Genomic DNA, 24,954 nt, shown 5'->3' with positions numbered 1-24,954 from the left:
CACAAAGTGGACTCCACCTGTTCCGCCTGTGCAGGATGGTGTGGATTTCGCACGTGTGGATTTCTCCGGGTGCTCTGGTTTCCTCCCACATTAAAAACACGAATTTGCCTATAACACCTTCATATACAGAGGACCGCAGAGCTTGGGTAATTATTGTCGTCTGCTCACCACGTGGCTTGCCTTCTTGCTCGTCCGCTGTCCTCGAGACTGAGTGAATACTGGGAGTGTTGGCATTATTAGTTAAAATAGCTCTTGCATGGTTAACGATTTGTTTAATACAGCGACTTATAAGCGTCTCAGCGTGCTCTGCATCACACGGCATCTCAACACTTTTGAAAGGGCACCCCCAGTGACAGCAGCACATTGCCGACAAACGAGCATTCGTCTGTCAATATGGGGACATCGTGTTTGCTATGTACTGTATTCGTGTACATTATTCCAATTGAGTAATTTGCAGGTATTTTTTTCTCTCAAATGTAGCAATGTTGGACCATAATGTAACTGGATATTTAACGTCCACTGTGAAGCAGATGGCACGCATTTTTACTGTGAATCCACCCACAGTATTATTCAGGGAGATCACTGGATTCAAACCGTGAGCCTCTTGCAACAAGCAAAGAACGTGCTACCGCTAAGCCACGTCACCGTGTTGTGAATCAGGGTTAAAATTGATTTTTTTTCATTACCGGTAACCGCATAGCAATAAATATTACAATTTAACCTTAACCCCCCCCCCCCCCCCCCCCGAAACAAATGGAGCTCCTAGAGTGGTTTAATGTTAGCACGCTGCACTTGCAATCCAGAAGGTCGGCGTTTCGATTCTAAAGAAACGACGACCTCTGGGCAACTTTCTTGTTGTTTTGCTGCCTTGCCCAGTCTTGCACTTGGAATGTACGTACTCGTGCAATTTGTACTTCCATGTGTAATTTCTATTGTATTTATTTATTTAAGTTACTTGTTTAATTTTTATCTATCTTGCTCTAGCTTTCTTTATTGTATTTTTGAATCGATGTACTTTGCTGACCCGCCACTTACTAGAAATCTGTTATAACGTTTTTTCCATAGCTCATCAGATGCTTCCTCCTCCAGTCTTAATAAAGATTCATAATCAGAATATTTATTTATACCTGGAGGAATTCGATGAGCTGTAAAGCTCTTTAGAGGCGGGTCAGAACGTTGTAGAAACATTAATTTTTCTGAGTTATCATTCGTGGCTTGGTCACTTCTGAGCAATACATTCATACCTGTGGGCTTTACCTAGTAAGATAAAATATATATATATAGTTTAAGTTGTATTTGTATATCTTTAAGCGATATGATTACCTTTCCTATACTGTGCACCCCTATCGTGTTTTGTATCGTTTGTTGTTGGAACGTTCTGACCCGCCCCGACCGGACGTCTCTGAAAAATAGCTTTCATAGCTCATCGTATTCCTCCTCCAGTCATAAATACATATTCCGATTCTCATCCCCTCCGCCTCCACTTCCTCGATTTGTCTATGTTCGCGTCGACGTAGAAGACCGCGTGCTCGGAAGGGCCACGTGACCTCCCCCCCCTCCCACCCTGCGCACGGGACAGCACGTGATCGCTTGTCGCGGCTGCGCATGCGCGTGGCGGGACCCGGCACACACGTGGCGCGCACGACCACGTGGCGGGCGGTGTGAGCGGCGATGGCTTCTGGCGGCAAGGCAGCGACGGGTACAGCGCACACGCACGCACTTTGTATATATATAAAAATACAAATACCACGCAATAACTATCGTTTATTTCACCAAGGTAAGGCCCACAGAGCTGCTATAAAGCAATTTTTTTTCAGAAGCGACCTGGCGAAAGCAAATCATAGCTCGACGTCGTGGCTTATTATCACCACATGCGTTTGTTGACTCGCAAATGTTGAGGGGGGGAAAGAAACCGGAGGACCCGGAGACAAAATCCACGCCACCACGGGGCGAGAGACGCCACAATATACGGCGGTCGTCGGGGTCGGGAATGGACCCACACGACCTCCTGTATTCCTGGCGAGGTTGTTGACATCTCGCCACCGCGTTGTGAACGCTGCCCTTTGATAAGGAAGACGGAACCCACTGAAGAACGTGGGAGTCGAAGTTTACAACCACAAATGCCAACGTTGGGATATTTTTCCGGAACGGCCGCATTTAACAGTACTCGGGTTTGAACGTTGCTGTAATGTTAGTACAACAACAATGTTAGTACAACAACAGGCTCCGCGTCTCACTCAAGCCAACGTGTAACACGCCACGCAGTGTTCGCTCACTCTCGTGGAGATCGAGGTAGAAGAACGGGAGGTGCGTGAGTGACTGAACCACAGACACAAGGTCTCCTACAGCACACGGGACGGGGGGGGGGGAGATGCTCTGGTCACTCTCGTGTTTGGCCCCGTAATCTGCAAGCTCGTGGTCGGGACAGTTCTGGACGCGCATTGTAAATTGGTTTTAATTTCGTCTTTGAATCTCGGAATTAGGGGGGGGGGGTCCCGGGACGGTGCCCGGGACAGTGCCCGGGATGGCACGGGACGGGTGAGCTCATCGGGTTTTGGAAATCCGCTGCGAATGTTGGTCTCGCCACATTGTTGTAGGGGCGCGTTGAAGTGGAGGTGACGAAAATGACTCACGTTTGAAATGTGGCCGCTTTGTCTCTCCACGGCTCTCTCGCGGGCCGTCATCTGAAGTTAACCGTGTGACGGTCACACGGTTACCTCCGATTAACACGGGTTGGCTTACGTACTACGGGTGCAAAGGAAGTTCAACACACGGCACGTACATACACACACGCCATTCGCCACTTAAGTGACGGTGACGTCGCCACGATGCCCGTGCCAGGCCAAGTGCACGTGAGGCCACGTGAAGTGTCGGAAGGCATCCAGCTCGAGGAGGTCACGGGACAGACCCAGGAGGTGCCATCGGTTGACTGGCTGAGATGACTGGCAGGTGCAACAGCTGTGCCCCCCTGCCCTCTTACTGTGCCAACTTGCTGAATTTTATCCGCCCGGCCCTCCGCTCGTTGTTGTGAGCGTCGCTCCTCTTCCCCCCTCCGTTGTTGTTGGAGGGCGACTGCCTCCCAACTGACCAGTAGCGTCCTTCACGAACCTCCATACATTCGTACAACATAGCATGTGTTCGTGCATTGGTCGCGTTCGCTTGGACGCTGTAGTAGGACACGCGCACGTTCCACAATAGATGAAGATCACAGTTCTACAATCTACAGGGTGGTCCATATGTCTTATGACCCCCCCTCGCCCCCCCAATTTAATTATCAGAAATGTAATATTGTTTTAAAGTAATGTGTATATATAAAAAAAAACCCGAAATGAATGCGCAAAGGAAAAATAATAGGGGTCAATTAATTGGGGGTCATCAGACATCTGGACTACTCTACATCGACGTCAGCCACGCGAAGACGAGATACGGTTATGTATGGTATCTTAGTTCTTTCGGTAAAGTCACGTAGGTAAAATTAATAAAAAAATAAAACAATAAAAATCACGACGTTTCGGAGGCAACACAAGTTTCCGTCTTCAGGTGAAGACTTGTGTTGCCTCCGAAACGTGATTTTTATTGTTTTATTTTTATTAATTTTACCTACGTGACTTTACCGAAAGAACTAAGAGTATGAATCCTTGCAGTCACGAAAGCTTCAAATCTAGAATAAATATGTATGGTATGTTGAACTTATTTCGCATCGTACGTAGCCAATAGTGCTGATCGGCTACTGGACGGGGTAGCGTTTTGTTGTGGCTCCCCAAGTCGTTTAGTAAACACTTATTGTTCAAGAGCCGTTTACTGTTTTTTTATTTGCGCATTTCAGAATCGGAGTATTTATACTGGACGAATCCGATGAGCTATAAAGCTCTTTTTCACAGATGTCCAGTATTTATCGTCACGCGAGGCCACCCCCAGTGTGTAATCACATTAAACTACTCGATTAGTAAGGTATGCTGCAGGAAAAAGTACAAAAATAATAGACAATACCAGTGCCCAACTGGACACAATTTAAATGTACGTAGAAATGTGTGCGGAACTGATCTGATTTCGTGTAATCATTACAGCTTCGATTAATTGTTAATATGGTTTACTGTACAGGACTATGAACATGTACAGCCCATTGTTTTATTAAATGGTTGATGAGGGCCTCCTACCATTATGTGATTTTGTTAAAAGGCACGTTATTATTATACTACCACTAAATACGAGCCGATAGTATATTTACTATTATTAATGCAATCATTATTGATATATAAATGTTTTTGTGTTTTGGCTTTTTGCACTCACCGCATTGGGTCTAGAATGATGTATGTGCCATGTTTGTTTAGCTTTGTGCCGTGAAGGTGATCTGGAAAGCATGGTACAACACGTCCTCTCAAACCTGGAGCAGGCTGAGGAGCTACAAACGGCAATCGTTGCAAGACTCTGCAATATCCTGCAGCCTGTGAGTGTTTACATATACGTGGTGGATTTTGTTTTTCAGTAACTGGACCGCCTAGTAAACATCTCCATTGCATGAGCTTTTAGCGTGTTGTAATACTGTCGTAAAATTTCGCAGTTAAATTTGCTGCAATACTGAACGTGACGGCCTACGTTATACGCGATGTATATCAGGGTTCATATTCTTAGGTTTTTTCGGTAAAGTCACGTGGGTAAAAAAATTAAAATTAATAAAAATAAAATTAAATAAAAATCACAACGTTTCGGAGGCAACACAAGCTTCCATGTGTTGCCTCCGAAACGTCGTGATTTTTATTTTATTTTACTTTTATTAATTTTAATTTTTTACCTACGTGACTTTACCGAAAAAACCTAAGAATATGAATCCTTGCAGTCACGAAAGCTTCAAATCTAGAATATATCAGGGTTCTTAAGCTGGCAGAGTACGGTACATATTTGAACTTTGAAGACTCTTCGAGTGGCCTGCTGTGAGACATGATTATTGAGATGAAAGGAAGGTAAACCAGCGATGAAGAGACCTGGAGTCGAGAGGGTACAGTATGTAGGAGTGCAGTGGTTCTCAACCTCAAATCAAGCCCACTGGTCCCTTGTGCCATCCTCCCAGCCGCCAAAACAACTTGGGTTACTCAGGCCACATGACAAGGAGACGTTACGTGTCCACATTTTATAGTCATCAATGCGAGGTTAGTAAGGCGTATTTGATGTTGTGTATTAGTGTGTGTTTTGTCACCGCAGCATGGCTCCGACAATCACCGTGAACATGCGAAATGTGTCTTGCACGGAACGGCCATGTGAATAGGATGCATCCTAAACATGAAAATTAGCACACACAAAAGTACGAAGAGAATCATGAACAGCTTCATTCCTCCATTTGTAATTTCACTGAGAGGCAGAAAGAATGTGGACCAGAGAGCAAAGGCAATTTAGAGGTTTGGGCAGAACCTGTTGCTAAAAGGGATGATGACCGGTGGTTGAAACAAATAACAGTAGTGGCATTAAAAGGATGTAACATGCCCTTGGTGATGTCAAGCAATGAAATCAGCTCTTGTGCATGAGCTAGGTGTGCCGCAGTGCAGATATGGTAATTATGAATATTGCTCATGGTGTGGTACATACAATCAATGTTAGGACTGCTAGGAAGGAAAGTGTAGTTTCTTCATAGTGAATCCAAACCACCCTCAACTGCGGAAAGCCCAGAGCCAAAGTAATATTTTTTTGTGAATGATCTCAATCTGTGCCAAAACAAATTAGCCATTGCCATAATTTGATGATGTTGACGCTGCACACTTTTCAGGCGATGATGCATTTTCACCTTTGAACTTTGACCGTGTAGAATTATTTTGGAAAGTTGAGAACCATGGCTCTTGTGCCAAGAAAACATTTCTGCTTGTGGTCATTAGAGAGGAATGTTTTTCAGTACAATACGTTTTTTTTTACGGAACTATTTTTTTAGGTGGTGGACGAAGTTTCTCTGCCAATGAAGGAACTTTTCCGCTTCAGGCAACAGTATCCTGCTATAATTCAGAATTTGCAGAGAAGCTCTGAAATATTCAAGCAGATTTTGAAGTGGCTTGATGGACAAACGGGTAAGAACTTGACACAATTCACACCCCAAATGCATCTATGCACCCCATTACCAAAGCTAACTAAGAGTCGTATCCCTTTTAGCCTAAAACTTGTCCACGCACACATTGGCACTAAGAGTAATGAAGCTCTTGCAAATTATGAACATGATATGCTTATATTCTTGGTTCTTTCGGTAAAGTCACGGAGAAGGGACATAATAAAAATATTTAAATTTTTTATTGGTGTGGATTCACACCTGTGATGATTGCTTGTGTTGCTGTCGAAGCGTCGTGAGAATTTGTATTGTTTAATATTTTTTTTTATTTCCCTTCTACGTGATTTTACCGAAAGAATCAAGAATATGAATCCCTGCAGTCACGAAAGCTTTAAATCAAAATATGCTTATATCAATAGTTTTTCATTTTGTGTTGGAGCTGTTTGTATTTAGTGTGCGTATGCACATGTGCAACATTTGTGGGTATGTGCAGTCTACGTGTGGTGCTCGTAACTCATCTACATGATTTGTGTTTTTACTGAATTTTATATCTGCAGAAGGAATTGGTGCATCCAACCCTGTGAAAAAGAAACATCATAAAGCATTATCCCTTAAGACTGCAAATCAGTGCAATGAACATTCAAATGTTTTGATCGAGAGCAATTCGTCTTCAGATAGCGTAGAGTGTACAATTTCTGATTATTGCGAGATTTGGGATGATTATGTAATTTGCAAGACAATTTCATCAAAAGGGAAACATGATATTTGTCCTGTTAAAAACAGTGATGCAAATTGTAGTGAGAGAGGCTGTGCGACAGGCTCATCCTCAAGGGAAATGGTGTTCAATGATGAGAATGGCTCTATGGGATTTCAGAGTATTTCAGGATTGGAGTCCTGCAAACGAAATGCAGTTCAACACAACAGCAGTGATCGGTACACAAGTGAAATGGTGAAGCATCAAAGCATCGAAAGCAACATTGACAGCAGTGTCACTAGCGAATGTGTTGGCAATGCTGCGGCCAGCATGGACAAATTGGATCTGGACAGGCCAGGTGTTATATGGGAAGAAAGGTCATTGCTTTCCAACACTCAACACAGAGCAGAAATCCAGCCTCTTCTCCTAAAGGATGAGTTCGAGATGGAGGTCACGGTGTGCTACCTCGTAAACCCATCCTTCTTCTACATCCAGCCCTGTGGATCCCAACTCTACCAGATGATGGAAGCCTTCAAGTGCGTGCAATTTTCAGCATTTCTACCCATAAACTGAATGGTGTAGCACCTCTTGTGGCTGCAGCGGTCACATTAACCCATTGTATGTAACCTAGGGAAAAAAAATACATTGATTCATTATTATAAGTGCATGTATCGTGAGTTAAATTATGTTAATTTATTGTTATTGTTTCACCCCTGTAAATACATTTCATAGAGACAAATCTTTTACCATATAATTAGTATTTTCCCCTCATAGCAATGCAGAACACAAGATATTTATATAGTGATGATTTGTAACTTAGTTTAATTGTGGGTGGAGCATGAGTGAGGCTACGTAGAAAGCAGTCTCACTGTTGTAAAAGCAGTTAAATGAAGGAGACGATAAACTAGCCTAGTTTATTACTGCAAAGACCACTTTCACCCCTGTTTCTGTTGGCAGGTTACACTTTTGTAAACATTCTTCCAAAATTAGAAACAGTTTATAATATAACATTCCAGATCTTGTTTTCTACTGTGCAAATATTCTGGGATTGTTGAAGTAAATAATGATGGTTTTGAAGTAAATAATGATGGGATAAGTATTTAACCTATACCATTTCAAACATTTTGCGAGATGTATTTGTGAAATATATAATCTAACGACAGTGGTTTAGATGTGTACTTCGCTAATATACGACTCGTTTCAGTTTACATACTCCAAAAGGAAATTCGTACTTCCTGTCTGCTCTGAGTGGGCGAGTCTATTGTTCAACTTACCTTGAATTCCTCGTGTACAAACACAGACACACAAAAACACATGCATATATACATGCAAGCAGACAATCACACAGCCAATCGTATAACTGGTTAGTAGATGCATGAGCAGATGGAAAAATGTACATTTCCCCTCTAATGGATATTTAGTAACAGTTTTGTAATTCACAAGTGTTTAGTGTTTCCTGTTGTATTTTCTGTAACTTATTAAGCATGTTGTAAAAGTGCAAATGTATTGCGGAATTATTTACTATTATAGGATTTATAAGGTTGTAAAGATATTGATGTACATGTGTGTGTTTTGTTAGTTGGGAAATCCAGCAGAATGAACACCTTGGAGGGGGCATCTACCCATCTGTTGGGTTGTACGTTTTGGCAAAATACTCCGAAGATGACTATTGGTACAGGGCTCGCATCATGAACGTGACTGACATGCAGAACGTCTCTGTGTTGGGTAAGGCGATGAGTGTCATCCTTTGTTGATGGGTAAAATTTTGTGATTTTATTTTAAGTCTGGCAAGGTGGTTCTCATGAGAAATGGGTCCCTGCTACAAGTAGAACTTGCAGCGGTGGCGAGGGCCACTAGCCGACACCACCAACACTGCACTTCGCTTGAGCGGAGAACTATTTTGAGAGGAAACATTTTTTGATGTTGGCGAAATGTTGGAAGTGTGATTCACGGTTCATTAAAGTGTTTTAATTGGTTGTGAATGTGGCTAACCTTTCGGTAAAGTCACATAGATAGAAAAATACAAAATCACGACGTTTCGATGGCAACACGAGCAAATCGTCTTGAGGTGAAAAAATACAGCAGGTGAATTGCTGAGGCAGGAGAAATATGATTAATGTTTAATAACGGTTAGTAATTTTCACCAAGCAGTACGTCAGTTCAGTCTTTATGAATCAGAATATTTTTCCTGGAGGGAATCCAATGAGCTCTGAAGCTCTTTTTCACATGTCCAGTTGGTGCAGGTCAGAAAGTTGCAGGAGAAAACTACGAAAACCGATTGCGCAAAATATAGGAAAGATAAGCAAGTCACAAAATGTAAACATTGAGTGCCGTAGTAATTTTTGTTTGTATGTTTAACTTAGTTCAGACTACGTAGCCAACCGTGCTAATTGGAGGCGCGAGGTGCAACCCATTGGTCTCTCCGTGCCGTGTGGGTCATGGGAGTTAATGGGGGGGGGGCACTTCATGCTGGTCAGTGGGATGGTGAATGTGAGGAGCATAGAAACAGTACAACTGCATTTGGCTGTACTCCCTCTGCTGCCGCAGCTTTAAGTATGATGTGAGCAGATTGAAGGATAGTACTTGGTTTAAAAACGGCTTGTGTAAAATCAAGAAAGTGAAAAAAACCTCAACTGTCCAGGATCTTAAGAATTCATAGTAAACGTGCTTTGTAAATCAAACATGGCGCATTGTAATTGAGAAACCATACTGAAGAATAAACATTTGATTTTTGTCTCTTTCCATGCAAGATATACACCCGCTGAATTTGGAGCAGCTGATGGTGCATGTGCTGTTTGTTGACTACGGGAATCGTGATCGTTTGCCAGTGTCGAGGATTCGCCACCTCAAGTCTGAGTTCTGCCAGCTGCCACAACAATCCATCCGTGTGTCTCTCGCCTACGTACGTTATTTATACACTTCTTTACCCAGGAAAGCCTAACTTAAGTTGCACGCCTGTTTTCAGGATGGTCTTGCTATTTTGTCTCGGTCGGGGAAAGTAATTGCTATGCAATTAAGTAATTTGCAATTCATTTTTCAAATGTTGGACCATGACACCGACACACAATCATTTACTTTTCTAATAATGTCGAGGGATCTTTAACGGCCACAGTATGAATCATTGAATTGCGAACCTCTCTGCGAGTGGTGAAGGGGCATGTGTCTTGGATGCCCTATTTGTCTGGTCCCCTCACCTGGTGCCTTGTAGGATGTTTTTAGATAGTTTTCCAGATCTATTGATATTGCCAAAGGACTGCAGTTTTCTTTGTATAATGGTAGCTGAAAGTTGTTAGCGTGCTGTCAATGGGATTCGTAGTAACTTACAAAAGCTGTTTTTTTCAGTAGCCTAATTTATATCATCCGCGGCATGCATTTCTTTACGATTCGAGTATATTAAAGTGGCTTCTGTGTTTCTCTACAGGTGTCTCCAGTAGAAGAGGTGATGTGGACAAAGTCACAGATAACCTGGTTTGCTGAGCAAGTGAAAAATAAGACCTTTCATGCTCTCCTCCATCACAGCGAAGGACGTACCTCTGTTGAACTCTATACTGCACCCAAGGTGAACGGGAAGTACAAGTGAGTTGGTGTCAGTCAGCTTTGGGCATTACTGGTGTCATCTGAAAATAATCTTGTGGCATATTGCGCAAGTCGTTATTGATTGTATATTGCTCTGTGTTGTAAGCAAGGTGTCATGGAAATAAACGTGTCCTTGTTAATGTTGCAGACATGGAACGAGCATATCTGACATGATGCTTTGTGATGGAATAGCAAGCAGAAACGGACTGCATGGATCATCAGGTGGTGCATCCTACATTTGTGTATAATGCTTTTCGTTTTTCGTTAGTCATTTTCATGAATATATATTGGCTGTAGAGAATGTGTTTAGAAGTAATATCTAAGAGCCCAACTGATGCAACGGTTTAACTGATTTATCGGCCGATAATCGGCTTTTAAAAAAAACATAGGTGTCGGCATTTATGTCGCTGATGTGCCTCGATGTTTTATACATAATGAACCAAGAAATAAATCGATTATTGGTTCTGTAAATGTATGTTTGGCAGTTGGTATTGCTATTTTCTAAAGGATCCGGTAGAGGGAGCTCTAATGCAAGCGTGAGGTGGAACTAGGCCTCGGCAAGGTAAGGTAATTTACCCTTTTGACTGGGTAAAAAGGTAAAGGTATCAACATGCCAAGGATTTAAGGTAAAGGTAGGGTAAAGGTAGCTCAGAAGAATTACCGGGTAGGGTAAAGGTAGCTCAGAAGAATTACCCGGTAGGGTAAAGGTAGCTCAGAAGAATTACCGGGTAGGGTAAAGGTAGCTCAGAAGAATTACCCGGTAGGGTAAAGGTAGCTCAGAAGAATTACCGGGTAGGGTAAAGGTAGCTCAGAAGAATTACCGGGTAGGGTAAAGGTAGCTCAGAAGAATTACCGGGTAGGGTAAAGGTAGCTCAGAAGAATTACCGGTAGGGTAAAGGTAGCTCAGAAGAATTACCGGGTAGGGTAAAGGTAGCTCAGAAGAATTACCGGGTAGGGTAAAGGTAGCTCAGAAGAATTACCCGGTAGGGTAAAGGTAGCTCAGAAGAATTACCGGTAGGGTAAAGGTAGCTCAGAAGAATTACCGGGTAGGGTAAAGGTAGCTCAGAAGAATTACCGGGTAGGGTAAAGGTAGCTCAGAAGAATTACCCGGTAGGGTAAAGGTAGCTCAGAAGAATTACCGGGTAGGGTAAAGGTAGCTCAGAAGAATTACCGGGTAGGGTAAAGGTAGCTCAGAAGAATTACCGGGTAGGGTAAAGGTAGCTCAGAAGAATTACCGGGTAGGGTAAAGGTAGCTCAGAAGAATTACCGGGTAGGGTAAAGGTAGCTCAGAAGAATTACCGGGTAGGGTAAAGGTAGCTCAGAAGAATTACCGGGTAGGGTAAAGGTAGCTCAGAAGAATTACCCGGTAGGGTAAAGGTAGCTCAGAAGAATTACCGGGTAGGGTAAAGGTAGCTCAGAAGAATTACCGGTAGGGTAAAGGTAGCTCAGAAGAATTACCCGGTAGGGTAAAGGTAGCTCAGAAGAATTACCGGGTAGGGTAAAGGTAGCTCAGAAGAATTACCGGGTAGGGTAAAGGTAGCTCAGAAGAATTACCGGGTAGGGTAAAGGTAGCTCAGAAGAATTACCCGGTAGGGTAAAGGTAGCTCAGAAGAATTACCGGGTAGGGTAAAGGTAGCTCAGAAGAATTACCGGGTAGGGTAAAGGTAGCTCAGAAGAATTACCCGGTAGGGTAAAGGTAGCTCAGAAGAATTACCGGGTAGGGTAAAGGTAGCTCAGAAGAATTACCGGGTAGGGTAAAGGTAGCTCAGAAGAATTACCCGGTAGGGTAAAGGTAGCTCAGAAGAATTACCGGGTAGGGTAAAGGTAGCTCAGAAGAATTACCGGGTAGGGTAAAGGTAGCTCAGAAGAATTACCCGGTAGGGTAAAGGTAGCTCAGAAGAATTACCCGGTAGGGTAAAGGTAGCTCAGAAGAATTACCCGGTAGGGTAAAGGTAGCTCAGAAGAATTACCGGGTAGGGTAAAGGTAGCTCAGAAGAATTACCCGGTAGGGTAAAGGTAGCTCAGAAGAATTACCGGGTAGGGTAAAGGTAGCTCAGAAGAATTACCGGGTAGGGTAAAGGTAGCTCAGAAGAATTACCGGGTAGGGTAAAGGTAGCTCAGAAGAATTACCGGGTAGGGTAAAGGTAGCTCAGAAGAATTACCGGGTAGGGTAAAGGTAGCTCAGAAGAATTACCGGGTAGGGTAAAGGTAGCTCAGAAGAATTACCCGGTAGGGTAAAGGTAGCTCAGAAGAATTACCCGGTAGGGTAAAGGTAGCTCAGAAGAATTACCCGGTAGGGTAAAGGTAGCTCAGAAGAATTACCGGGTAGGGTAAAGGTAGCTCAGAAGAATTACCCGGTAGGGTAAAGGTAGCTCAGAAGAATTACCCGGTAGGGTAAAGGTAGCTCAGAAGAATTACCCGGTAGGGTAAAGGTAGCTCAGAAGAATTACCGGGTAGGGTAAAGGTAGCTCAGAAGAATTACCCGGTAGGGTAAAGGTAGCTCAGAAGAATTACCGGGTAGGGTAAAGGTAGCTCAGAAGAATTACCCGGTAGGGTAAAGGTAGCTCAGAAGAATTACCGGGTAGGGTAAAGGTAGCTCAGAAGAATTACCCGGTAGGGTAAAGGTAGCTCAGAAGAATTACCCGGTAGGGTAAAGGTAGCTCAGAAGAATTACCCGGTAGGGTAAAGGTAGCTCAGAAGAATTACCGGGTAGGGTAAAGGTAGCTCAGAAGAATTACCCGGTAGGGTAAAGGTAGCTCAGAAGAATTACCGGGTAGGGTAAAGGTAGCTCAGAAGAATTACCGGGTAGGGTAAAGGTAGCTCAGAAGAATTACCCGGTAGGGTAAAGGTAGCTCAGAAGAATTACCGGGTAGGGTAAAGGTAGCTCAGAAGAATTACCCGGTAGGGTAAAGGTAGCTCAGAAGAATTACCCGGTAGGGTAAAGGTAGTGCGAAGTATTACCCGGTAAATACGGTACCTTGTTTACCGCTAACAGCTCCGTGGCCCAGTCCGTGGCCTCCATTTAACAAGTAATATTTTGAAAACTTTTTTTAAACACGCTTTTATTAAATGTGCTAGTAATGGCAGAACTCCACGACTCCAGGAAGTGGCCCCGAAGATTGCCATAACGTAAGGGACAGTGGCCAATTACAGCCAAGAATATAATATTGTCATCAGTATGACATAAGTATACCAAGTTTGCAGTTGATACCACATTGGGAAGTGGGTTAAAATTGAGTTACAAGATTTGAGGGTACGACGACAACAACAATGACAACAAGCGTATAAAATTGGAATCATCGGGAGTATTCTACATGGTTAAAGCGCTCTACCTAGCATTTACCGTTATAAACCTTGTTCATGTGTAGTAGTACCCCAGTAATTGCCCTGTAATCGGGTTATTTGTATGGGGTAAGGGTAAAAGGTAGGGTAAAGGTAGGCTCGTTGCTTTTTACATTTTACCTTACCTGCTAAAGGGTAAAAGGTAGGGTAGAGTGATTGTTTTGTGGTAAGGTAAAAGGTAAGTTAAAGGTAGGCTCGTTTTTACTTTTTAACTTTTACCTTACCTTGCCGAGGCCTAGGTGGAACAGGTGAGGGCGTGCACGTCAGTTGCTAGCATATTGGAGTCGTACACTTGGGGAATGCCGCCGCCTTACTGTAGCATTCCGCATACTCTTATCATACCGCTCAGGTGCGCAGCTCAAGAAATTAGTTGGTCATCAACCGCTCGGATACCGCGGTATAACGGTGCGCGTTCTGTGTTGTAACAGGTCCGTTCCGCATTGTGCGAAAAGTGTTCCCTGATGGTAGAACCGCATAATAGCGAACACGCGTTGTGTGAATACGCATTAAGCGAGGACTCACAATATATATCTTTAAGAATGTTTTTTTTAATCTACTATGGAGCCATGTAGAATTTGAAAATATACATTATTTTGGGAAGTACCTTAGGTCATTTCATGTCTATACCTTCTCAACATTTTAGATCAGCCGTTTATTGGTGATTTAGTTACGTTTCGAAAAATGTATTTTGCCAAGCAGATAGTGGGGCTGTCTATCAAAGTGTAAGCAATAACATCCTGAAGTGTTACTAACTTGATTGTGAACTTTAATTAACAAATTGCTCACAGGTCTCCCTCAGTGTCATCCAAGCAGGACTAAAGTCAGTCGTACTTTTATTAAGTATCTGAATCACTTGCAACAAAGCAGCAAAAATAGTTTCATGAAGGAAAAATGTCGCCGTACCATCTTCCCTGGAAAGGTGATACCCCACTACACACCGCATTATCACATGCATTACATGGGGCGTTTTTAACCCCTAGCTTTGTGCCTGTGAATCGTTAGCATATTTATTATACTGTATTTCCTTCATGAAATAGAGTTGAATAATGCACTCTTTTGTAACTAACAATGTTCATGTTGTTTTTTACAAGGATGAAGGGCAAGTGCCTGCAGGGATGCCTTGCCAAAATGACTTGGAAGTGGAGCGAAAAGCTAAGCATTTATTGACAGCAGGTAAAGACAAGGACAGGAACAACCATTACATGCCTGTTGGTGACCCAGATGCCACTAAAGCAGTGAGAAAATCACACAACTTGGAGGACAGCGAGCCGCTGACAGGGAACAAGCCTGGCGGTTGTTCTGATGTCCCTAAAATCAAAAGAGGTCATCATTTTAATGGCGAGAGGCAAGCGTCGCAGGATAATGCAGATATTTCACATTGTTACAATTTTAATGGTTTCAATGGCAATTTCAAATGCGTGGAAAGCACAAGGCCTGCCCCTGTTGGCTTGGAGTCTGAATTCAGTTTCAAATATCCATGCAGTCCTCGTGACAGCCACTTGGAAAGAGGTGTTGCTGATGAGCACGAGCTAGCTCAAGATCGCAAGTCTACGACCAAAGAATATGGGTTGCCATCGTCAGAAAGTAGTTGTATGCAAGTCCAACAGCAGAGTTCAGGAAGAGTGGTCGCTATGGATATACATAAAAGTAGCATCGACAGCATTTGTCAAAGTGGTCAACATCAAGCGGAGTCTGCAACGGACACCTCTCCGGGGGCACTGAGCAATCCGAAAAGCATGGATTCTGAGGACAGCATCAGGCTTTCAGAAGATATCGATGATGAAGTAGCAGTAGAACTTGATCAGTTCCTTAAACAGTACACTGGAGACCAAGGTATTGCATCTAATATGAACACTTGCTTACGCTTATGATAAAGATGTTTAAAGGTCAGTCATAGATTGACCAAGAAGTTAATTTCTACTTAAGATAAAATGTCATTTATGGTGCCTTTCAACCAACTGTTAGTTACACTGCACGAATTTCTGTCGCCATGCAAATTGTTATTTGCAGTCGACAGACGGTATCAATACATGTTCCATTCCTGCCTAGGCAATATATTCAAGAGCTAAATACCATTGTCAGTGTGAGCTAGCCACATGAGGTCTTGAGGAGAGAGTTGAAGGAGTGCATCAGACTACAGTGGTTTACTAAATGGTCTCCCACCCATAAATACCATTCTTGACTTAATGCTTTCGTGACTGCAGGAATTCATATTCTTTGGGTCTTTCGGTAAAGCCACGTAGATAGAAAAAAATTATAACAAAAATATCACGACGTTTCGATCGCAACAAGCAATCGTCATCAAGTGGAAAAAATGACGATTGTGTTGCGATTGAAACGTGATATTTTTATTATTTTTTCTATCTACGTGGCTTTATCGAAAGACCCAAAGAACATAAATACCATGTTAATAGAATACAACTTTATTTACTACTAGCTTTACACTACCCGGCTTCGCCCGAGACTTGGATTCTTGTCTTGGATTAATACAGGGCCTACGCGGAGCGTGGGGGGGGGGGATGCGTGGCGTCAGCAGGCACACTGTGTGACGCTGCCGCATGCGGGTGACATCACAGATGTGACGTCACCGCTCACTTGCCGTGCAAAATATACCCATTATTGCACCCCCCCCCCCAAAAATTCAAAAGTCTATTTTTATACTTTTTGCATTGTGTACAGTCTGGAAGCTGCCCACATGCCAAATTTCAAGTTTGTTGCATGTTGGGAAGTATGCTAAACATTTCGAACAGACACACATTCACAAATTTCCCTTTTATATATATAGATTTAACTTGCCGGCTGTAACAAGAAGGGAGACGGGGCCTGCGTCATACCCTCCTTGACACCTAGATTTGAAGCTTTCGTGACTGCAAGGATTCATATTCTTGGGTTTTTTTCGGTAAAGTCACGTAGGTAAATTTTTTTAATTGAAATTAATTAAATCAAAATCACGACGTTTCGGAGGCAACACAAGCTTCCGTCTTCAGGTGGAACCGTCACAGCACGCTTGCTGTATCAAGTAAATGAGAGATTCCAAGAGGATCCTACCCCGTATATATACTGGTTGAGGGGGGAGGAACCAGGACAGGCCTCCTTTTTAAATCCTTTATATTAAGCTTGCTTGCTTGCGTGCTTGCTTGCTTGCTTGCTTACGACCATGCAAATCTTTCGGTCGTTTTTTAACCCACTTCCCGTGATCCAATCGAGCTGACATTTTGCACACAGACTCGTTGTGTGAGACAATTAATGTTCGTGAAAATTTTTTTCCAAAATTTTACACTGTTTAGGGAAAACTAATTAAATATTTAATTACCAATTTGCTTAATACTGGCAGACAATCATCTGACCCATAGGTGGCAGCCATCTCAAGCCAGAGGACAAGAGGACTCTAGCCGCCACGCATATAAAGGATTTAGAGTGAAAAACTTTGTTTTTACGGGTTATTCTCATTATTATTATGGTAAGGTTGGTGCGGCTGAAACTACGGGCTAGTCTACATAACAAAAGACTGAGCCTTTGTTATGTAGACTGGCTGAGAGGGGGGGGGGGTGCCAGAGTTGTTAAAGTGCAACTGCTGTTAATGGGACCAAGCCCCTGCCATGTAGACCTGCTTTTTTGCTTTTACCGAAAAAACCCACGAATATGAATCCTTGAGACCTGCCCATTCCTTGCATTTTCCAAGGGGATAGTGCAGGCCTGTAGGCTTCCTGGCCAATCTCTTCTCTCGGGGCTACTGAGAGATTTTTTGTATGGTGTTAGTATTACAATGTTTAGTGAAAACGGCCCAAAATGTTTCACTTTGTCAGTATTATTGCATGTTTTAATTGAAATGTATTTTCTCGAAGCACACTTAAATTTTCTGCAAATGTAATAGGCTTCTGATTTTTTTAAGTTAAGAACGCAAATAAAACTACAAATGAAACAAAAAAAGAAAACCAATGCAGTCTAGACTGTAAATACAAAAAAAACCTCGTTAAATCGTGACCATGAAATGTGCAATGAATCATTGGAGAAGAGTTGCATTACAATGTCGTCGTTTCTCTGTGCGTAAAAACACGTTGTGAGTAATTGTCTATTAACAGAGCCGTCCGCGGCAGGTGGAGGTCGTGACACTCCTGTGTATCCAGAAGTGGAGCTTGTTTCACCCTCACAGGAATACTTCCTGTGCACCTTGATCTGTGTAGGTGAGTTAATACCAGGGTGCAATTTCGCACGTCCAATTCGCAGGGGATACTTGGGTTTGAAGGCAAGATGTGTGAAAAGATCAAAGAAGTCACTAGACATATATTAAAGCATGGTCCGCTTTAAACATTGAAACTGCTTTTACTGTACTTTAGAAGCAAGCGAATGTACACGAGATTAAATGAATGCATTGCGTGGGAAAGTCGCATTTGTGAACATCTGTAGAAAATGATAGTTGCTCCATGCATAAGTACTCCACCGGTTGTAGATGGTCAAGTGATCAGAACGAATATGTGACATACATACTCTGCAAAGATTAATTTGTGAGAGGCATGTTCCAGTGGTTGCATGTTGTTTAGCAATTAATGTGGATACGCTTGTTTCAGTGCTACACCTCTACATATGTTGAACTTCTTTCGCACTGTGTACGTAGCCAACCGTGCTAACCGAGGGTGGGGGGGGGGGACAACATGAAACACAAAAGCAGCTTGAACGAAATTATTTTTACATGTCGATTTAAAAGTAGAAAGAGCATTCCAGATGGCCGCAGAAGCGCATCTGAAAGCGAGCGATGCAGTGATGGTAATTGTTCAATGGCTAGTCAGAAGCCGCTGCGAGGATGATCGGAGTTTGCGTGAACTCTGGTCATTCGGTCTGGGTCACATGGCTGTATACAGTTGCTTAAGCAATGGATGGTAATGGTTGTGAATTTTAACTGCTTGATTAGGCCTAGATTTCCTTTATTCGCACCTGATAGCTTCCATTTATAACAACACGAAGCTTTGAAATTGTGTTTTTCAATTACCATCTTATTTGTATGTGGTTTTAGGTGTTAGCTACTTGTCTAGGTGTCTTGAGTATTCAGGTTTCCTCCAAAATGTACATATACAGGAGACTCTTGAATATCGCGGGGATTACTTTCTTGAAAAGTACCGCGAAAGCCAAAACTGCAATAAGCTTACGACCTTAGCTAAATAACGGGATTAGATACATGGCAACCAAAAATAGACATCACAATTCAAATAAGTACTCTATGCAAAATAAACTAAAAACAAAATAATTTGAATAAACATGTAAAAACCCTATTCAGAAAACATTTTTAGACAATAACTAGTAGTATAAATGTTAAATTTCCAGATGATAAAAAGCAGGTGTGTGTGTGTGTGCGCGTTTGCCCGCAAGTAGGGAGCGATAGTGTGCAGCGCATTGCGCTACGAACCCAGCAACCCGAGTTCGATTCCCGCTCATGCCCAACACCAGTGATGATTATCTGAATCGGTCCTGGGCCTCTCTTAGGTCGACTCGGCCTCTAATGAGTAATTGATGTGATGTGTAAACATCGCCACTAGAGAAACAAAAGGTGGCCGCGCGGGATGCGAGTCACCCACCCCTCGTGTGCCGTGCCGGCCTTCATAGCTGCTCGCTAATCGCACTCGCCCAAGTCTGTTCAGGCTATATACGTGTGGAGGTTGGGTGGTCTTTGGCCCCATGATGCTTGCACGGCAATAGTTCAGGTGCCACTGACTGCCTTGTGTCCATATGCCCAGCCCGTGACACTGAGCACCTCCACAAATATATATTTTTCTTTTCTTATTTACAAAAATGTATCATTGCTATTTTTTATATAACTGTGAAACGCATAGCGTAAGTGTGAAGTATGTCCCGAAAAGCTTAATCTCGTAATTGCAAATGCGCGCTATTGGGGAGGGGTGGGGTGTTAAGCGAGGGAGGCCTGTACTGTATTTTAATATTTTAATATCCAAATGTAAGGTTAATTTGTCATCGTTCCATAAAAAAGCAATGTTTAACCTTCGTTTAATTCACTCAGTTTCATTAAAGTGCATTTATGATTTTTCCTTAAAAAAAAATATACCTCAAAGTATTTAACACCATTTTCAGTCTCGCCAAGAGAATTTTACGTGCACATCAAAAACGACTGGGCCTCTGATATGGAGCAGATGTTTAAAGATCTTCATCAAATCTACAGCACTTCAACAGAAAACCTGGAATTGGGTGAGTCAAGATTATCTTGCGACAATGCGTTTTAGCTTGTGCCCACGGCGAGCCCGCCATGTGTGGATTAACGTTGCCCCGTGTTTGGGATTGTCCTTTCAGGTGGTGCGACGGAGGATCTTATTGGGAACAGTTGCTGCGTGTGCATTTCCCCAGGGCAGTGCTGGTACCGAGGCCTGGTCACCATGATCAGCTTGCAGAATGAGTACTCCCCAGAGCAGGTGCAGGTGCTACTGGTGGATGTCGGCCAAGCCGATTGGTTCCCACGGTAACGTTTTTTTCGTTTGCGCACTTCCAAGCTACAGTAAAACCTTGGCTTGCGAGCATAATTTGTTCCGGAAACGTGTTCGTAATCCAAAGCACTCGTATATCAAAGCGAATTTCCCCATGAGAAATAATGGAAACTCAGATTATTCGTTCTACAACCCAAAATACTCTTCTCGGTTCTTTCGGTAAAGTCACGTAGAAGGGAAGTAATAAAGTAATAAAAATAAAACATAATAAAAAAAAATAATATTATTTTATATTATTATATTATTTTATTTTATTATGTTTTATTTTTATTATTTTATTACTTCCCTTCTACGTGACTTTACCGAAAGAACCAAGAAGATGAATCCCTGCAGTCACGAAAGCTTTAAATCGAAACCCAAAATACTGTATTCATATAAAATGATTAATACAAATACCTTTTTTATATTTTAATTATTTAAATTTAATATAAAGTTATCAAATTAAACAATTACATTTTATTGTGGCTGGTGTGAGGGAGACGAGAGAGGAGAGGAGGGTTATTGTGTAGGTCGACTTTCACTTGCAGTACAGTTACTAAAGAACAGTCACTACACTTGGATACAAAATTAAAAAAATGCTTTACGCACACACACGTGGTCACAACACTATACTGTAGTAAACAGTAAACGCTCGCATGGATGGTGACTACGAGTGAGGCACGCCGACTGAGACCGAGCATGGGAGACGATTACCCACAATCCCGCAGCGAGAGAGAGAACCATCGGCTCGGTTGTGATCATGTCACGGCAGACAAAGCGGATACTGTACGTACTACAGTAGTACTCGTATTGCAAGACCTCGCTCGTTTATCAAATTAATATTTATAAAAAAAATGTGCTCGTCTTGCAAAACACTCCCAGACCAAGTTACTCGCAATCCAATGTTTTTTACTGTACTTAAACATTACCGGAGTGAGACTATGCAGTGTTTTTTAACAGCAGTATTTAAATACATTTAAATAGATAATGGTTAACATATTCACTTGTATAGTTATTTTCTAAACTATAAAAATTGCTTTGAATGTAAAAAAAAATATACACCTTTTTATTCAAATATATCTGGTGCCAAATTGAAAGAAATGGTGTTCTATGTAGGTTTGTTGCACTATTGTGCTTTGTTATGCTTTTGTGTTGATGCTTTTCTGAGATGAATCCATTGCATCTCTACAGGTTAGAAGTGAAAATACTTCTTCCGAAATTTGAGAAATATCCAGCTTTTGCTCAGAGATGCTCATTGTTCAACATCCAACCCACGGAACAAAATGAGTAAGTGATGCCTGTTGTAAAGAAGGCTTTATTTTTTATGGACAGGAATTTGTAAATAATTTTAATACACGATATGTTCTCAAGCAGCTGCAGTAAATCTATTTAGAATAAGTTAATTGCATGTAAGAACTGTTGTTTTTCAGCCTTAACTGAGGGATTAAAAAGATAACTTGCACTCTAAGATCACTCACACTTTCCTCTCTTCAGTTGCATATTTCATCTGCTTCACAGTAACGAATGCCTCACACTTTTTCCTGCCTTGAATCAGTCTTGCTGCTTAAGAGGATTCCTCCAGACTTTATTATTTCAGATCTGTCCTTACTATGTCTTTGATCTGTTTCTCTGACTTATTACTTTCCATGTTCCATCAAGATTCATATTTAGCACCAAATTTGGTATTCTGTCTGGTTTCATTTACACTTTGTGTCAACTATGACATCCGTTTCTTCGAGTTTCTCCATCGTAGTCGTTTTCTGTCTCTGTCTTCACTCATCGTTGTCAACTGCGGGTTCGGAGGTCAACGTATGCCAGCACTTACTCTCGACACGGGCTTTTGCGATGCTTCTCACCTCCGCTGCCACCTTTGGCTTCCTCCATGCCGTTCTGCCTTTGGTTATTCCGAGGAGGCTGCACGGCAGTCGGGCGCACCCCTGTGAGCCTCGCACTGCATCCATTTTTAGTTTGTCCTGTTCTCAACGCCCTCCCAAAACCACAATTCTCAAGTGCTTTTGTCCTTTAGATGGTATCCATTTCTACTGTGCCAAGTCTCGCATCCGTGTTACAGTCCCTTTGACCACACGAAGCAGTTGTGGAATCCAAGTCGAGTATTTACATTCGGTCCTCGATCATCAGCCAGCAATTTGTACTGGATTTACTCTTGGTGACGGTTTTATTAGCCTGCTGTAATTTTTTTTATTCAACTGTTCTTTTAGTGTTTATATACTTCAATAATATGATGATTGTGGTTGGTTAAGTACAGATTTTGTTTGTCCAAGTGAAGGGGTTTCCCTTCGTCATGCTTGCTGGCTTCACGTATTAAGTCTGTGGGAAAGAATGTCCAATGTTTTAATAGTCCAGCAAGTCCTGTGCGCTATCTTTTACATCACAGTGGCTTTACATGTGTGCTAAATGACCTGCATACATGGGCACTTACCATAAAACTAAATTGTGCGCATGGATATAAAAAAATACAATATTCAACCCAAAATACAAATGGCGCTTGCAGATACAAGGCTGCGTGTCCTGGTTTTGGGTCACTCGGAGTTTTAAGCTTCAGCGATGAGAAAATCCACTTTAAATGGCCATAAAATGTCTCTGCCATAATACTCTGCAACGACGTCACAATTATTTGGTGCATTAAACTCTGCAAGTGGTATCACAGTGACACGTGAGCTTATGTTGGAGAGCCCAGGACACAGCCTAGCATACATATCTGTGAGACAGGAGTTATTTGGTGTTTTGAGCAGTTTGCTAAATTAACATTTGACTTCTAACATTTTCATGCTTAGCCTGCCATTTGATTTATTTAGTGAAACATAACGTGCATTTCATTTCTGCAAAAGAGTGGGTTATTCCGACGGCTATGATCTAATGTAATGTAATGTGACTTCTTTCTACGTGACTTTGCCTAAAGAACCAAAGGGTAATGTAATGTATTAAGTCTGTGGATACAATGGAAATTTTTGTGTCTGCTTATATTATTCAAATTTATATGATTGTGGATATTTAGTGTTATGCTGTGCACGTTTTCTTTACGTTTTTTAACTTTTTCGTGTTGGAAGCAACACAAAAGGTCCACATAAGCAATGTTTCACAGTCACTCGTTCTACAGCAGTGGCAGGAAGTGGTCCCAAGAAGGTCTATACCACTTTCTCCAACTAACGAGCAACAATAAAAGCTTCATGGGAAAAATCTGCAACAGAAAGTGAGTACAGAAAGTTTACCCTCTTCATTAACAATGCTTCTCATAGGCACACAATTACCCCGTGATGTTTACACTAAACATTTTCAGATACTAACTTTGGCGCCCCTGCCCTGTAAAATGAAATTCATTCACATGAATTGCCCATCATGAAGTATTTCCGCACGAGCCACTCTTAATTGTCCAGTCGTGCTGATAGTTAAGTTAAGGACCCCCCCCCGGGTGTTGTACGGTGGTACGTGGATATGCTGTGTAACTTGAAATTTTTCACGAAATATATAAAATGATACTCATTGTGTTGAGCATGTGTTGAACTCTGTTTAAGCCAGGGTCTTACTGTCTGTCTTCTCTGCTGAACTCGATAATCTCAGGCTTGGCAATTGTCTACTCGTTAATGTTTGCTCATGCACTGCCGTGACTTGTGATCTGTTTGTTTTTCAGTATTCACTTGCATGTTTTCACGTGGTTTTAGTAAAGCACAATATTTACTGATTTTCAAATATAGTTTTTACTTGAATCATTTGATAATCCATTGACAAAACGCATCCCTTGGAAGCTAGGCTTGGACAAATCTAGATCGGTGTGTGGCATTGCATGTGGCTAATCTTTGTTATTCATCTCGTGCACTAGTGCTTCAACAGGACTTGACATTGTGCTGCTGGAAAGCTCAGAAACCCAATTCATCAATGTGAATGAGTTGATGGTTCTCTCAGGGTATGCTACATACATTGTACCACCAACCACAGGGAATTCAAGCAACTCCTTAGACACACGGTCACACGCAAGCTTTTCAGGGTTTGTCAAAATACAACGCGTGCAACAGTCACCGAAATCTTGGAGAAGCGAGGCGCAAGGGTGCAACATTGGATGAAAAGCCAACCGAAGGAATCCAAAAGGTGCCTGACAAAAGTGGCACAGTAATGAAGCATAGGAGGAGAAGTGGCTCCGCTCACACTTCACACTCTGGTAAGGGATGCAAGTCGTCTATTTACTGGACATTTAACTTAAAATCGCATGCAAATATCTATCTACAAAGGCTATCGAAAAAGTGTTATTTTTTGCACCAATTTTACATTGCTTTCATTCATTTTTGAGCCACTTAAATAAAAAAATGTGTAGATTCAGAAAATAGACCACATAATGAGATGGCAAACGTCCTCCAATAAGACTATCCGACCACACGTGAGCCTGAGGGACATCTGATACTGTTATAGAGGATGGAATGTCCTGTGCAATAAACTCGCCATACATCCAACATCTACACGCAACATTTTCATCCGTTTGGCTCTGTGCAAAGATGCGAGTGATTATGAAACTTGCACTGCTGTTTTTTAAAGTTACCTAACTCGGGTGAATTCATTTGCCACGATAAAATGTTTATCCTTGTTCTATATTGGCACAGGTGCAGAGAAGAGCATGGAGGGTTTGTCAAAAACAGTCACAGGTTCGTGATATTCCTTTCAATATCCAAAATTTATATTAGTTAATGAAATAAGTTATTGAGGAATAAAATAGAAGGCAGTGTCTTTCCGACAGACCTGTTCTTACCTGAGGACGGCTGCTTGCGTTGTGGCCGAAACGTCGTGAGAATTATTTTAGAATGTTTTATTTTTATTATTTTATTATTTCCCTTCTACGTGAC

General features: G+C 42.1%; 1 protein-coding gene across 3 annotated transcripts; it reads left to right on the top strand.

The window, feature by feature from the left end:
- The first annotated feature begins 1,669 nt into the window (after window positions 1-1,669).
- On the top strand, window positions 1,670-24,735 carry LOC133345763 (uncharacterized). 3 transcript variants are annotated; one of them, XM_061556732.1, is made up of 18 exons: window positions 2,841-2,949; window positions 3,827-3,951; window positions 4,332-4,447; window positions 5,918-6,050; window positions 6,583-7,255; window positions 8,299-8,444; window positions 9,470-9,621; window positions 10,141-10,295; window positions 10,444-10,517; window positions 14,426-14,556; window positions 14,729-15,470; window positions 17,720-17,821; window positions 19,719-19,832; window positions 19,935-20,100; window positions 21,296-21,391; window positions 23,208-23,315; window positions 23,943-24,278; window positions 24,715-24,735. In XM_061556732.1, exons 3-17 carry the CDS (start codon window positions 4,361-4,363, stop codon window positions 24,181-24,183), a joined length of 3,120 nt encoding a protein of 1,039 aa, XP_061412716.1. In that variant the 5' UTR covers window positions 2,841-2,949; window positions 3,827-3,951; window positions 4,332-4,360; the 3' UTR covers window positions 24,184-24,278; window positions 24,715-24,735. The 3 variants fall into 3 exon arrangements, with proteins under 3 accessions (XP_061412715.1, XP_061412714.1, XP_061412716.1); XM_061556731.1 differs by lacking the exons at window positions 2,841-2,949; window positions 3,827-3,951 and adding an exon at window positions 1,670-1,699 and having other exon boundaries at window positions 23,223-23,315; XM_061556730.1 differs by lacking the exons at window positions 2,841-2,949; window positions 3,827-3,951 and adding an exon at window positions 1,670-1,699.
- Window positions 24,736-24,954: the final 219 nt, after the last annotated feature.

Source organism: Lethenteron reissneri, chromosome 23 (assembly GCF_015708825.2).
Source record: "Lethenteron reissneri isolate LAM-NWPU_2019-01 chromosome 23, ASM1570882v1, whole genome shotgun sequence".
Taxonomy (NCBI): domain Eukaryota; kingdom Metazoa; phylum Chordata; class Hyperoartia; order Petromyzontiformes; family Petromyzontidae; genus Lethenteron; species Lethenteron reissneri.
Note: the sequence above shows the minus strand (reverse complement) of the source record. Positions and strands in the feature narration are given on the sequence as shown.